Raw genomic sequence first — 13,003 nt, forward strand, 5'->3', positions numbered from 1 at the left:
CAGATCATCCAAGACAATATTAATATAAAGGTGACAGAACCCCCTGTCTAAGTCCATCTCTTACGCCAGTACTCTCAGATAATTCTCCACCCTATTTAATTAACTCTCAATGTCTGATCCTTAAACCAACACTCAATTAACTTCACCACAGCATACAGAAGATACGTAGTGTGATACTCGATTGTATGCTTTGGACAGATCTATATAAATATATATATATATATATATATATATATATATATATATATATATACATATATATACATATATACATATACATATATACATATATATAATATATATATATATATATATATATATATATATATATATATATATATATATATATATATATATACTGCACAAGCTAACATATAGACAGACAATAATCAATAACTTCTTGAACAACATGAGAACATTCTGAACAACCATACATGTAACTTAATTTTGAACTCAAATTGATATTCACTTGTCTGCATTAATTAAATCCTCCCATTCTAACAAATTACTCTCTCAAAAAGCTTATAGACCGATGCCAACAGTAAATACCCAATAATTATCCGATCAGCAAATTAATGTCTTTGTTCTTGTCCTTGATAATAGGAACCACAACATGGAGACTCCTTAGATTCTTTCAGTATTGAGGCAGATCATCGAAAAAGCTCTAGGGCATATATTAAACTCTGGTGTGCTTATAATTATGTGCTTCTTAGTTGTGTAAAGTCTAGCCTTTGATTCAGTTCAAACATGCCCTCTTTCAGTTATTGAGAAATCCTGGAGAAGAGGAAGTCTGTAGCCATGAATTATAGATCTCGTGCACAGAGTCACAGTGAGATGCATGCAGAGTAGACAGTCTCTCCGCGCCTTCGTCATTTCCTGGATTGTCAATCCTCGCGGCGAGGATTGACAATCCAGGGAATGACGAAGGTGGGGAGAGACTGGCTCGAGTCTACATGCAGAGCGGAAATGTACGCAGATGACGTGCATTTTAATTTGCTGTCTCTTTTTGGTGCATGTGTTGATGCTTTACACAAACGACGTGTCACGTGGGGAACATCGACAAGACAAAAGTCATAACGGTGCGTGCGATCATTTCCATTGATACATACGTCATCATGCAGTTACAAAATTTTGATGAGTTTTTCATATCTAGATCTGGGCAATGTCATCCACAAATCAAGGTGCATGTTCCAAAGAAATTGACAACTGGACTGCAAATGCAAGTACAACATTCAGCTACCGGCAAAAGAAGATTATAATACTTTTTGCCAAGAGGATTTTTTACAACGATCAACCTGAGACTTTTCAGAGCGCTGACCCTCCCAACTCTGTGCGAGATCTGGCCAGTTACTCATGAGAATATTCTATCTCAGTTCACTCACTAAAAGGACGCGAGTCGTCTTGTGGTGACGTCAGTAGAGGTTGATTTCAACTAGATTTGCTACTGTCTTTGTTCAATGATGATTCTGTTGCGTAATTACAATTATAACCTGAAATTGTTTCATACCGTAGTCTTGACATTGTGTATTCACTGTTCTTCCTTTCGCGTTCTTCATCATGATGCTATTCGTCACAGCCAAGCTTCTCTTCCGGTCGGTATAGAAGAATTTGCAGTCAGAATGCCAAATGTTCAACCGCTTAGAGTAAGTTCTGCCGTTGAACAGAAATTTTAGAAGTAACTTTATGCACTTTTCTTGGTGCAGAAAGATGCCTACGTTTGCTCATCACACAAGGTTCCGCATTCTGACACGAAGAAGTACATTGGTGAGATACACGACTTTGCACTTGTTGTTAGATGTGGACGAGGGAGTATCTAGTTGATTCTGTTGTACTTCAGTTGGCTATGTACCCCATGCGAGCGAGGCGACTGCCCATCACATGCTGCTGTTTGGATGCACAGCACCTTACGCGAAAGGATGGTGGTTCGTTTGTTTGATTGTTTCTAAATTAGACGCTGGTATTAAACTTCTAGTTCTCCAGGAATTGCGGTGATATGGGAAGACCCTGTTCATCGAGATCTCCAATTTTGTTTGGTTGGGCAAAGAATGCTCCGGGAATTGTGATGCCACCTGGTGCATACAGTAGTTTCACCTGCACTCTTTTGTGCACTTGTGTAGTTGTGTTTTATGTGTTCAATTGCAGGTGTGGGTTTTGCTGTGGGTGGAGACACGGGGATAAACTATTTTGTGTTGCAAATTCATTATGGACATGTTGATCCATTCAAGAAAGGTGGAACGGATAATTCTGGGTTGACGTTACGCTTGACTGAGAATAGGTAGTTGTACACATGCACATTTGTTTACAATTCAGCTTTTGATTGATATCTATTAGCATGCCAAACTTAGCAGCAATCTATCTCCTGTATGCTGGTAGTGCACATATCAAAGCTTACTCAAACAGTGAGTGGTTATCGATGTTGATGCTTGGTTTTGTATTATCAATGTGTTAAAACCCGACAGAGTCTACAGTTGAAATTGCATGTCGATATCATGGACCTGCAATGCATCCGTTTGCATTTCGTGTTCACGCTCATACTTTGGGTGAGACAATTCTGTGTGAAGTGTTGTTTGTGTATGTCTCACTTGGATGTATTTGAATTGTTAGGTAAGACAATATTGGCATACAGAGTTCGAGATAATCATTGGAGTAAGATAGCAGCTGGCAACCCACAGAATCCACAGGTATAAGAAAAACTGCTATATGAAACATGAGGTCTGTTCATACTGTAGACACTGGATCTGGATCCGATCCCGATTTGTTGATTCCACACCTCATCCACTCTTGCCCGATCTGGATCCAATTGTGATAGTCTCGATTCACATCCAGAGGTGGTTTCAATTCAGCTCAATCATTGATCCAGATTCGTTGAATTCAATTCTATATTACGGGTGGGCATTGTGGGATACAAGTCACATGCATCAAAGAGACAACTGCTGTTGTGCCTGTTTGGGCACAAACTGTACCGAGCCAGTTTGACTCGGTGTGTAGGCTTTCCACATACAAGAAAGAACACGTCCGCTATTTCTAAATACGTACATGCACATGTTATAGGCAATAGGGCAGGGATAACGGTCCAAGGGTGCAGTGTGGACTCACAATCTAGATCTGATTGTGATCCAATCACGATCGTCAGGATCTGGATTTGATCCAGATTAGTTTGTGGATTAGTGTGGACAAGGCTATAGACAGCAGTAATGTGCAGTTTGTACATTGACCTAACTTTGTAAGGTTACGGATGTTTCCTTTAAGGTTTAAGGGTGGCAGTGAGTAATGTGTAAGATGTTTTATGAGTATGGCAGTAGAGTATTAATATTTAACACATAACACTATAAGCATAGTTTGTTATACAGTAGCTTTTCTTGTTTTCAACTATCTTAGAGGCTTGTAATAACTGGTCAGAAATATGAGGTCGTCACATGTAGAGGTATTGTGTCAGTGCCATTCTTAGATCATGGTTTGCTGTGCCATCTCAGGGTTTCTCACGGAAAAATTCTAGCATTAACTGTCAAATGGATATTAGTGATTGATTTTAATTATTAATTAGCATAGTCAATTTTGGGCAGAGGTTTGCAAGAACAGTTAACTGTACACAAAGAACACGTTCATGCACTAACAAGCACTGACAAGGTGACTTGTAGTATCCTGTCTATATCCTGTGATGTTAATTAAACTTATATGATATCACAACTTCTAGATTATCACGAAATATGCCTATTGTGTTATTGAAGTAGTATATTGTGATACTGAAAGGTGCGAAATTCTCTGGCATTTAAGCATACAGCACCACCCAGTTTTGTAGCAAGCTCATAAAATGTGAACAGGCCTAGCGCATGCTAATGGTGTGACGCTCTAACGTGCGTTAGCACAATAAAGCGCATTAAATAATCCGGGTCACTTCCGTGAAGCTTACATTCCCGTAAAGAAGTGACTGCCCGTTCTGTAAACCAAGCCGTGATGTAGTGAAACAGACGCAAACCTTTACCAGATGAATAATAAATTAATGTTATTTAATCACCTACACCATAACCGGAAGTTTCAAGAAATCATCGACAGACAAAAGTACAAATTTCAAATATTGCCCGGGCCATGGCCCGGGTAGTCTCTACGGCCCTGCCACCCCAGTACTCAAGGTTAGAGCATTGGGCGGTACTACATTACGTACAACACTCGTACTTGTCATTGCTGCTTCCTAGTACAGTACATTGTTGTGTCAGATGATATCACTGGCATAGGTATTTCAAAATTATAATCAAATTGTCAAATATTTATGTTTGTCAAAATGTGGTTTGAAGAAAATTATGAACCTTTTGGTGACAAAATATGTCATTTACAGTATTGAAGGAATTTGGATGAGCACAAAGTAACTAGTAAGTGAACAATCATACAGTAACAAGCATGTAGCAGTAGCTTACTGGAAGATGTGTTATTTATCTCAGATTATCACTCTTGTTGTGATTGCATTTTAATTCTCTTTTTTGTATTGCATTACTAGGCATTTTATCCATTGAGCGGTGCTCCAGTCATTGAGGACAATGACACAATTGTCTGTTATTTCCATTCTGTTAAACATTCTTGATTGTATTGCCTCGATTGCTTTTGCAGGCAGCACGGTGTGAATTTGATGCTTCTGATCGTGATCAAGACACACATATTGGGTTGTTATTGCATGTGGTTCAGCAGTATTTGAGTTATAATGAATTTGGTTTTTAGAGCTACTGGACACGATGAAATGTGCAACTTTTACATGATGTTTTATAGTGCAGCATCCGAGCTTACAATCGATTTGTTTAAAGAATGTGGACATGATGGGAGGTTTGTATGGAGCAATTTCAATATGTCAGAGGCCGTAGGATATGATGACTTTCGAAGTACTTTGCCACCTTTGCCACAGAGTAGGAACCAGAGTGCTGTTGGATTAGAACCTTCTTCTAGTACAGTTTCAGTAACATCATCTGAAGAAGACATTGATTGGCACACAATTCATGGTTTGTTGTAGTTTTACGGTCACATGTATACATTGATATCATGGTTTTCATGATATGCATTTTTTAGTTTTAAACTAAGCTTCATCAAAAGTAATGCATTGGATAGAAATCACTAACCGTAGTACAGATGAGTGGCTCTCTGATGTTGCTTGTTTCTTGTTTTCTTTGTAATGTGTATGATATGTTATGTTATTGTTTAATATTTTTATTATTTCCTATCAAATGCATGTAGTATTTTGAGACAGGCAGTTCAATTATACTTTAAATTAAGAACTATTCTACTGATTAATTTTATAATCATGTTGTTGTAGACAAAATACCCGCAACAGCAGAACCTGAGTTTGATGATACAGTGGCTGTTGAGGATTCTCATGTGAATGAGAATGATGTCGACAACGATGCAGAAGATGATGGTGATGATGATGGCAATAACCATGATGATGTTCAGTCTCATTTAGTTATGCAACTGTGGCCACATGGAGTGCAAGGCCCTGGACATGTTGCAATTCCATTTGGGGAATTGGGTCAAGTGAGTGGTGTAGATGTAAATGGTTCAGGAATGGTGTACGTCTTCCACAGAGGTCCACGTGTCTGGGACTATAAGTAACATGAATTTTTTCAGTGTTGTTCATCTGCATTATGTGATACACTGTGTTGCAGGTCTTTCAACTATAACAATGTCTTTATACAGAAATCAGAAGGTGCTATTGCTGTTCCTACTGTTCTGGTTCTTGATAGTGAAAATGGGAGCATCGTAGACAAATGGGGACAGAACAGGTGATTACTGTTGCAGGATTTGTTTTGTTCATATGTGTGTTTCCAAGGTAATAAAAATTATGATTGCTTTTTAGCTACCTGTGTTTGTTGATGTTACGGATCTTATGTTAATAATATTAACAAATACATAAATAGATTGTAGGGTCTTGACATCTTGTGCAAGAAATGGGTTTTGTGTTAATTAATATAGTCTATGTTCAAATGTTGTCTAAGCAACCGGATTTTATTTTTGCGTATGATGCTGCATAGACTGTTGAAGTTATGGGACAGACGACCTGAAAATGAAAGGGCTGTGATATTGTTTGCAGGGTAGTTTATTACCTCAGGAAATTTGAGAACTGATAAGCAGGCTTTGTAAATTTGGTGATAAAGGTTAAGCAGATGAAATGACATTTGATGCGTAGAACATAAACTACTTGAGGGCTCTGGGGAGTGTGTTTTGTGACACTCCATACCAACAAACAGGAAACTCAGTTACCTTTCTTTGTTTCAGCTATGAACCATAAAGAAACAGGACTTCGTAAAAGTCATGTGACTGAGTTAATAGCATGCTTTTAAGGGGCCTTGAACAGTCCTGTCTGCTTGGCTGTATACCTATCTTTGTGACTATGTTTGGAATGTGTCACTCTTAGGAATGTGTTATGCTTTCAGTCTGGTCAAAATAGTTTGGTCATTAAGCAGTATTTGTGTTTGGTTGTATGTGGCAACCACAGGCAATAAACAAACAGTCAATACAAATGACAAACTGTTGTTTGGAAAATATGAGGCAGTCGAACCTTGCTAATCTGAACAGCCCTGTGCCAAGCCTTGTTCAGATTAGTGAAGTTGTTTGGATTACCAAAAATTGCCAAAATGCTTAGCCTTGGAGGTCCAGACCTTATCTTGGACACCCAAACCATTAGCACATTTACATACTCTCTACGCTTGTCATGTTTTTGGTAAAGGACACTGCTGCAACGACTACATCTACTTCTAAATAATGTGACAGTCAAGATTTAAAGTGGTCAGATATGCAAATTTGCTTAACTAGATAACTGCAAGCCGGATCAGGCTGCCCAGTAGGATCTGGGTATGCCCTGCCAAAGGTATTTCAAATTAGCGAGGTTTGACTGCACTCTTATTCATGTTTTTTTGCAAATCATAGGGTCTTGTTGGAAAGAACGATTGAAACATACTCGTATGCAACAGCCAATGCAAAGCAGTTGTTTTACTGACTTAAGCCCGGTTCACAGTACGATGCTGGCACTGTACCATTCACAGTATTACGTCTGACGAGCGTCCATTGCACAAAGAACACACTGCGACAATGGTCTGGCGCTGCAAAGTAACCACGTGTGTACAATGTACTCGCGACAGACATGGACGACAACGTTTTGCTTTGGTTGCTGCTGCACCGTAGTCTCAAGCATTTTCTTTCATCCTTAGGGCCTTGTAGTCGGTTGACTGAACTTGCCAAATGAAGGGAAAACCACGCACAGACTCAATGAAAACTTTCATTGACAAATCAATGATAGGTGCCATGTGAAAGAATAGAATATCCTGGATACGTCCAGTTGCTTTGACTGACATTCGATTGGTTGAAAATGAGCACATGATGTCATCGGACTTTGGGTCACTTCTGGGTGGCACGCTCGAGTAGTACTTTTCTGTATTCCAGTGTCGTGGACGCTCGCCTAGCATCATGGATGCTCACCTAGCGCCATGCGAGCGTCGCGGACGCTGACATGTTCACAGTGTGACGCTGACGCTGGCTCATTGTCAGCGTCTAGGACGCTCGCAGGATGCTCGTGCTAGCGTCGTACTGTGAACCGGGCTTTACTGAGACTCTATGGGAACTTACTTAATGTTGGGGATAGCCAGCGGCGATTTCCATGTCCCTTATGTTTGAATCTCACCATTTGACAATGACAAAGTTTAACGTTGTTGCAGAATCTGTGGTCACTTGAAACAGCAGTTTAATGTTAACTAGATTGATTTTTAATTAGCACACTTGGAAGCTAAGGTTGGTTCACAATTTGTCCACTCCTTCTGTCCAGCACGCACTGCCTTGCTCCGTGATCGATGTTTGTTGTTGAACACAAAGACGTTCATAAAGTGATGATATAGACAGTGCAGATTCTTTTGCACTGCGGTTGGTTTACGCAATAAGTAAAAATGACTGAAAGTCTTGGAAGGCTTTCATGCAGACCTCCACGCTACCTTAATTAAATACCCGAATTAATTCAGGATGCGCATGGGCAAACTTTTCGATTCCAGACCACATTGAAAGATGTCAACTCAAAGCAGTCTAACCGTCTAATAAGGTTCCTGCGCAATGTGTCTCCCGAACATTTAAAGGGTATCGCATAAAGCATCGCTTGGTATTAAGAATTGAGAAGATAAATAGATCAATATCCTAATCATCATTTAGAAAGCGTACGCAAGACCCTATCCCCTACCCTTCTAACGTGCGTTTGTACGCTCGTGAAAATGACGAAAATTGTGATCTACCCCTAAGTGGCATCTAAACTTATGTAGTACTTTGTAACAAGTTCAGTGTTCTTGTCAGAATTCTCATAGCTGTGGAAGCTAGGGTGAAAGTTCAAACACTGCTTATGTTAATGAAAGGGATCTCTCTGTGGACAAACATCATACATACATTGGTATCCACTTCAGGTTTAGCACTAGCTTTGAGATATGGATAGCACAGTATCTATTTTATTGTTAATCGAGGCGGAGCCTCTGGTTATGGTCATAGGTCCTGTCGTGACTCCGCTATATAACTATTAAACTGTCTTGTGGGCGGGTTGATAGAGGGATGTGGGCAGTATTATCTTCTCAGTGTAGACACATAGGTCCACTGTTACTCTATGGTTGTAATATAGTATGTGCTAAATTGTCAGGGGGGTGTCACCAATTATCCTTTCTAAACAAGTGTAGGTGCTTCATTGTGTTGTGGGTGTCATAGTTCATTTCTTCTTTGCTAGAGTGCTGATTTGCAAATACTGGTAGGCTAGTTGTGGTATGTGGTGTTTCCCCATACAGGAAACAGAGTGATTGCTAATGAATACAGCCAAAACATGCTTGAATGACATCAAAACAGCACGAAACTTAGCAAAAGTATAGTTCTAGTACATTCAGACAGGTTCGAAGTTTCAAATAGTTCGTAAGTGTTGTTGAGTATGCATTTCTGCTGCACATTTCTGCTGCACAATACGTTTACGATTTCTCTCGCTTTACAAAAATTTAGGCTACACATGTTAATTAAACTTCTCCGGAAATGCAAGAGGGGTGCCACGCCCAAATAATTGCACCATTAACGGTTTTTAGTAAATGCCAGTAAGTGTGCAGCAGCTGCATGTTCCATAACCTAAAAGCTAGCAGCCGAGGGTTTACCATTATAGTGTTGCTTCATTTATTTTATGTTTTGGCATTTGTTGCCAATTTGTTTTCAGTTCTGTTGTGAAGTAGACATGGTGACTGCTCAGTGTTGTGGCATGTGACTTTACATATGCTGCAAGCAACAATAGCAAACTTACATGCGAATAGTTACCATAATTTTTGGTAGAGACCACATCCTCTATCTTTCAACAGGCACCTAAATATGTTCAGCCTATAGTCAAGGGCGGTCTTTTATTCTTATAGCTGCTGGACCTTCTGAAGTACACGTGTGGTGGATTTCTTATGAACTCAGCACATGTGCATAGTCCAGATTCGGACATTGGTTTGATTAGAGTTTCTAGCTCTGGAGAGTACATTGTGCACAGTTAATTATAGTATTTTTAAAGTGTTGTCGTCTTTGTTTACACCTTTACAGTACAGAAATGCCTCTAACAAAGTCTTGCAACTTTGTTTTAATAAGTTCTGTGATCTTGCAGTGTCAATTGGGATTTCCCTTGATGCACATAGCTGCGGTATTTATTTGAGGGCAGCCTTTATTTTATGTGTTTTTAGCTGCAACCTTTCTTCAAGGTGACCTTTTAATCAAGGGCAACCTACTCGATGAAATGTGGTGTACTTGTAATCTTAGCACTAAGTGTAGAATGTAATGGAAAATTTTCAGGCTTGCTTGTTGCATTGATATTGAAGATTTCACCATCAATGTTTATGCTGTCTGGAACAGCAGTGCCCAGTTTTGCAGTTCTAAATTGTTCATACAGTAGGTGACTGTGATTTGGTTTGCATGAATGATTTTATAAATCTTTCCCAGACAAATTTCTTTGTACATACACATGCAGATAGTAAGAAACATGGAAATACTTTTGGGTTTGACTGAATTGTTAGGTGGAACACAGAGGGTGTACTGTGTGTATGTCTAATATTTATTTTATGCAAGGAAATAAGGGAAACATTGAATGAGGTATGACTGATGTATTAGACTGCTATTTCTTCTATGGTAATGACTACAGTGGTATTTAATGTTGCCACTTTACTAACTTGTAATACTTTACTGTCGATATGCTGAAATCAGTATAAAACAACAGTATATTTCAGTGTGTTTAGAATTGTCTGTGGTTATGTTTTTATAAAAGCTGCTTTCACATGTGCTTATTGTCACTGAAATATTTGCAGGTTCTATATGCCTCATGGTTTGACACTAGACAGTGCAGGCAACGTTTGGCTTACCGATGTTGCAATGCATCAAGTCTTTAAATTTTCAGCTACTGGAGGAAATGAACCCATTCTGGAGCTGGGAGAACCATTTGTTCCCGGATCTGATCAAAATCATTTTTGCAAACCAGCAGATGTTGCTGTTTTAAGCACAGGAGATTTTTTTGTAGCTGATGGGTAAGAGTTTACCGGCATGTTTGCTCTTTGAGTTCCTGTGTTTCATTGAAGTCTTGTTTTATATAATAGGTATTGCAATGAAAGGATAGTTCGTTTTCATTCAGATGGTCGTTATGATACAGAATGGAGTGCTGAAGGCACAGGCAATTACTTTCCTGGTGGTAAGTAGTTGTTGGTTGAACTATTGTTCTTAACCAAATGGACTGTTGTGAAGTGTCATTGTCTGGGAGTTCTTATTTTCACGTTCCACACTCTTTGGCATTGCATAATCAGTACAATGTGGTGTGTGTGGCTGATCGTGAGAATGGACGTATATTGTGCTATCGTTCTGATACCGGCAAGTTTGTTACTGAGTTCAGTCACAACTTTGGTGGAAAGGTGTATGCTATAGCTTTCAATGACGATGGTAATACAAATGTCATGCATTGTGTATGGGGTAGTGATAATAGTCAATTTGTGTTTAGATGCTGTGTTATATGCCGTGAATGGAGGAGATGCTACGAAAGTGAAAGGTTTCACCATCAATGTTGACCATGGCATTATAGATACATGGAACTCAAAGCAGGAGGTGATTTTCATTATTGTTTGATTAATTAAGTGTTGTAGAGAAGACTTTAGGGTACAGGGTTCTAGCTAGAACGGTTTTTACCACCAAATTGAAAGTTGGGAAGGTGCTTTGATGGGGTTGAATGCTGTCCAACCGTCATGTTTTGTACGCTTAGTGTTGACAGGGAAACACGGAATGCATGACTGATGATCACAAATGCTGTAAGCTTTACTTGATTCTTGTGAAATTAGAGTTATTTAAAGATTGTGGTCATCCAAATTGTAAACAGAAATGTTCATAAGCTTTCAATTAGAAAGCTTAAGTATGGAAGAGTGAAGCCGAATCTCTACAGACCCCAGAGGAACATGGCCAAAAACAATACTGTGGTCTGCGATGGGTAGGCTAAAACCCTAGCTGGAACCCCAGAGTATCTCCACGTTAGATCTAAGTTAGTAGTGATAGATGTGTGGTTTTGTGTCATTTGGGTTTAAGGTGCTTTGTGTCTCTGACATTATTTGTATTACGCGACCACCATTTGTTTTTTACTAGACTTCTATTACCCAAGAGTTTGTGTATGCAACTGGGTGACCTGCAGTGGATAGGTATATGTAAAACTTTATTGTCTTGTGTTGTTTCTTGTCACCAGGGCATTTCAAAGATTATGGGAATTAGTTATTGATACATACCTGTCATTTAGGATAGTGAACATTTGTTGGCTGGATCAAACTGTGTGAAGCAAGTGCAGTAGTTGTTTTTCTAAAATGATTATAAAGTGTTTGCCAGGTCTGTGTAGTGCTGAGAGGCTTGCAGATTTTGATTGGGGAACAGGCTTGGGACTTCGTACATAGAGGAGCTTGGCTTCACACAAAAAATGAGTTACATCTTAGCTATGGGAATGAGTGCTCAACTTCGATGTGATACTCTTGTTCATTTATTGGTTGTTTGTTCTTAGGTCTGCTTATTTTGTGTGTGTGTGTGTGTGTGTGTGTGTGTGTGTGTGTGTGTGTGTGTGTGTTTGTGTGAGTGTGTAAGTGCAGTAGCTAGAAGTTAAAACTGTTTCACTTTCTTTAGAAGTTTGATCGGCCACATGACATAGCAGTAGGAGCAGATGGTTCTGTCTATGTAGCAGAAATAGGTCCAAACAGAGTTTGGAAGTTTATTCCCATTTCTGGGCTCCAGACAACAGGTAATAACAGTGAATGTTTGTGTAGCATGTTTTGTCATGAACTCTTTTTTGTGTGTCCAGAATCGTCAGTCAATAATGTGGATTCATCTGAACATGTACACAAAACAATAGAGGGATCACATGCAATAACTGGTCAAAGCACTACTGTCACATCATTTGTTACGTCTCAACCTGTAACACCATCTGTAAAACCATCTGTAAAACAAGTAGCGACAGTGCAAGGTACCGTTGGCAGTTTTTCTTCACTGCAAGTCAGTGCTACAAGTAAACCTCCACTGACTTCATCTGCTGGGCATTTACTGAACTCAACAATAACTACCATACCAGTATCAGAGGCCTCTCTAGACACTGACCAAAATGGTTTGAATCACAGTGTCAGCAAGATACAGAATTCAAATGGACAAGTAAACCGCAACTCATCGTCATCAAACGAAGGGTTTCACACTAGTCTGCTGCCAATCATCCTTGTATCATGCTTGGTAGCAGTTCCTTTAATTCTTCTTGTTGTGCTTGCGCTGGCTCGACGATTTCCTGGTGTTAATCTTAGAGGCTACAAAAAGGAGATTGAGAAGTTCAGTAAGACTTCTTATGATCTTATTAAACAGGAGGATTACGATTCAGAGTAGACGGTTGTTGGTGTGGTTATGTATATAGATTCAGCTGGTATAATCTGATCAAAATACAGTAGAATGTATTGCTGTTCTAGTATGTTTGCTTGTTGGATATACGGGATACGTGCAC

The 13,003-nt window shown here is 39.3% G+C and overlaps 1 protein-coding gene across 1 annotated transcript; it reads left to right on the top strand.

The window, feature by feature from the left end:
• Nucleotides 1–1,313: 1,313 nt before the first annotated feature.
• Nucleotides 1,314–12,965, top strand: LOC134192657 (peptidyl-glycine alpha-amidating monooxygenase B-like). Its single transcript, XM_062661405.1, has 19 exons — nucleotides 1,314–1,643; nucleotides 1,704–1,764; nucleotides 1,838–1,922; nucleotides 1,981–2,072; nucleotides 2,143–2,275; nucleotides 2,332–2,399; nucleotides 2,460–2,540; nucleotides 2,605–2,681; nucleotides 4,493–4,543; nucleotides 4,603–4,655; nucleotides 4,711–4,985; nucleotides 5,297–5,588; nucleotides 5,646–5,762; nucleotides 10,314–10,529; nucleotides 10,599–10,690; nucleotides 10,744–10,935; nucleotides 10,994–11,097; nucleotides 12,148–12,262; nucleotides 12,323–12,965. Exons 1-19 carry the CDS (start codon nucleotides 1,458–1,460, stop codon nucleotides 12,886–12,888), a joined length of 2,856 nt encoding a protein of 951 aa, XP_062517389.1. The 5' UTR covers nucleotides 1,314–1,457; the 3' UTR covers nucleotides 12,889–12,965.
• Nucleotides 12,966–13,003: the final 38 nt, after the last annotated feature.

Source organism: Corticium candelabrum, chromosome 16 (assembly GCF_963422355.1).
Source record: "Corticium candelabrum chromosome 16, ooCorCand1.1, whole genome shotgun sequence".
Lineage (NCBI taxonomy): Eukaryota > Metazoa > Porifera > Homoscleromorpha > Homosclerophorida > Plakinidae > Corticium > Corticium candelabrum.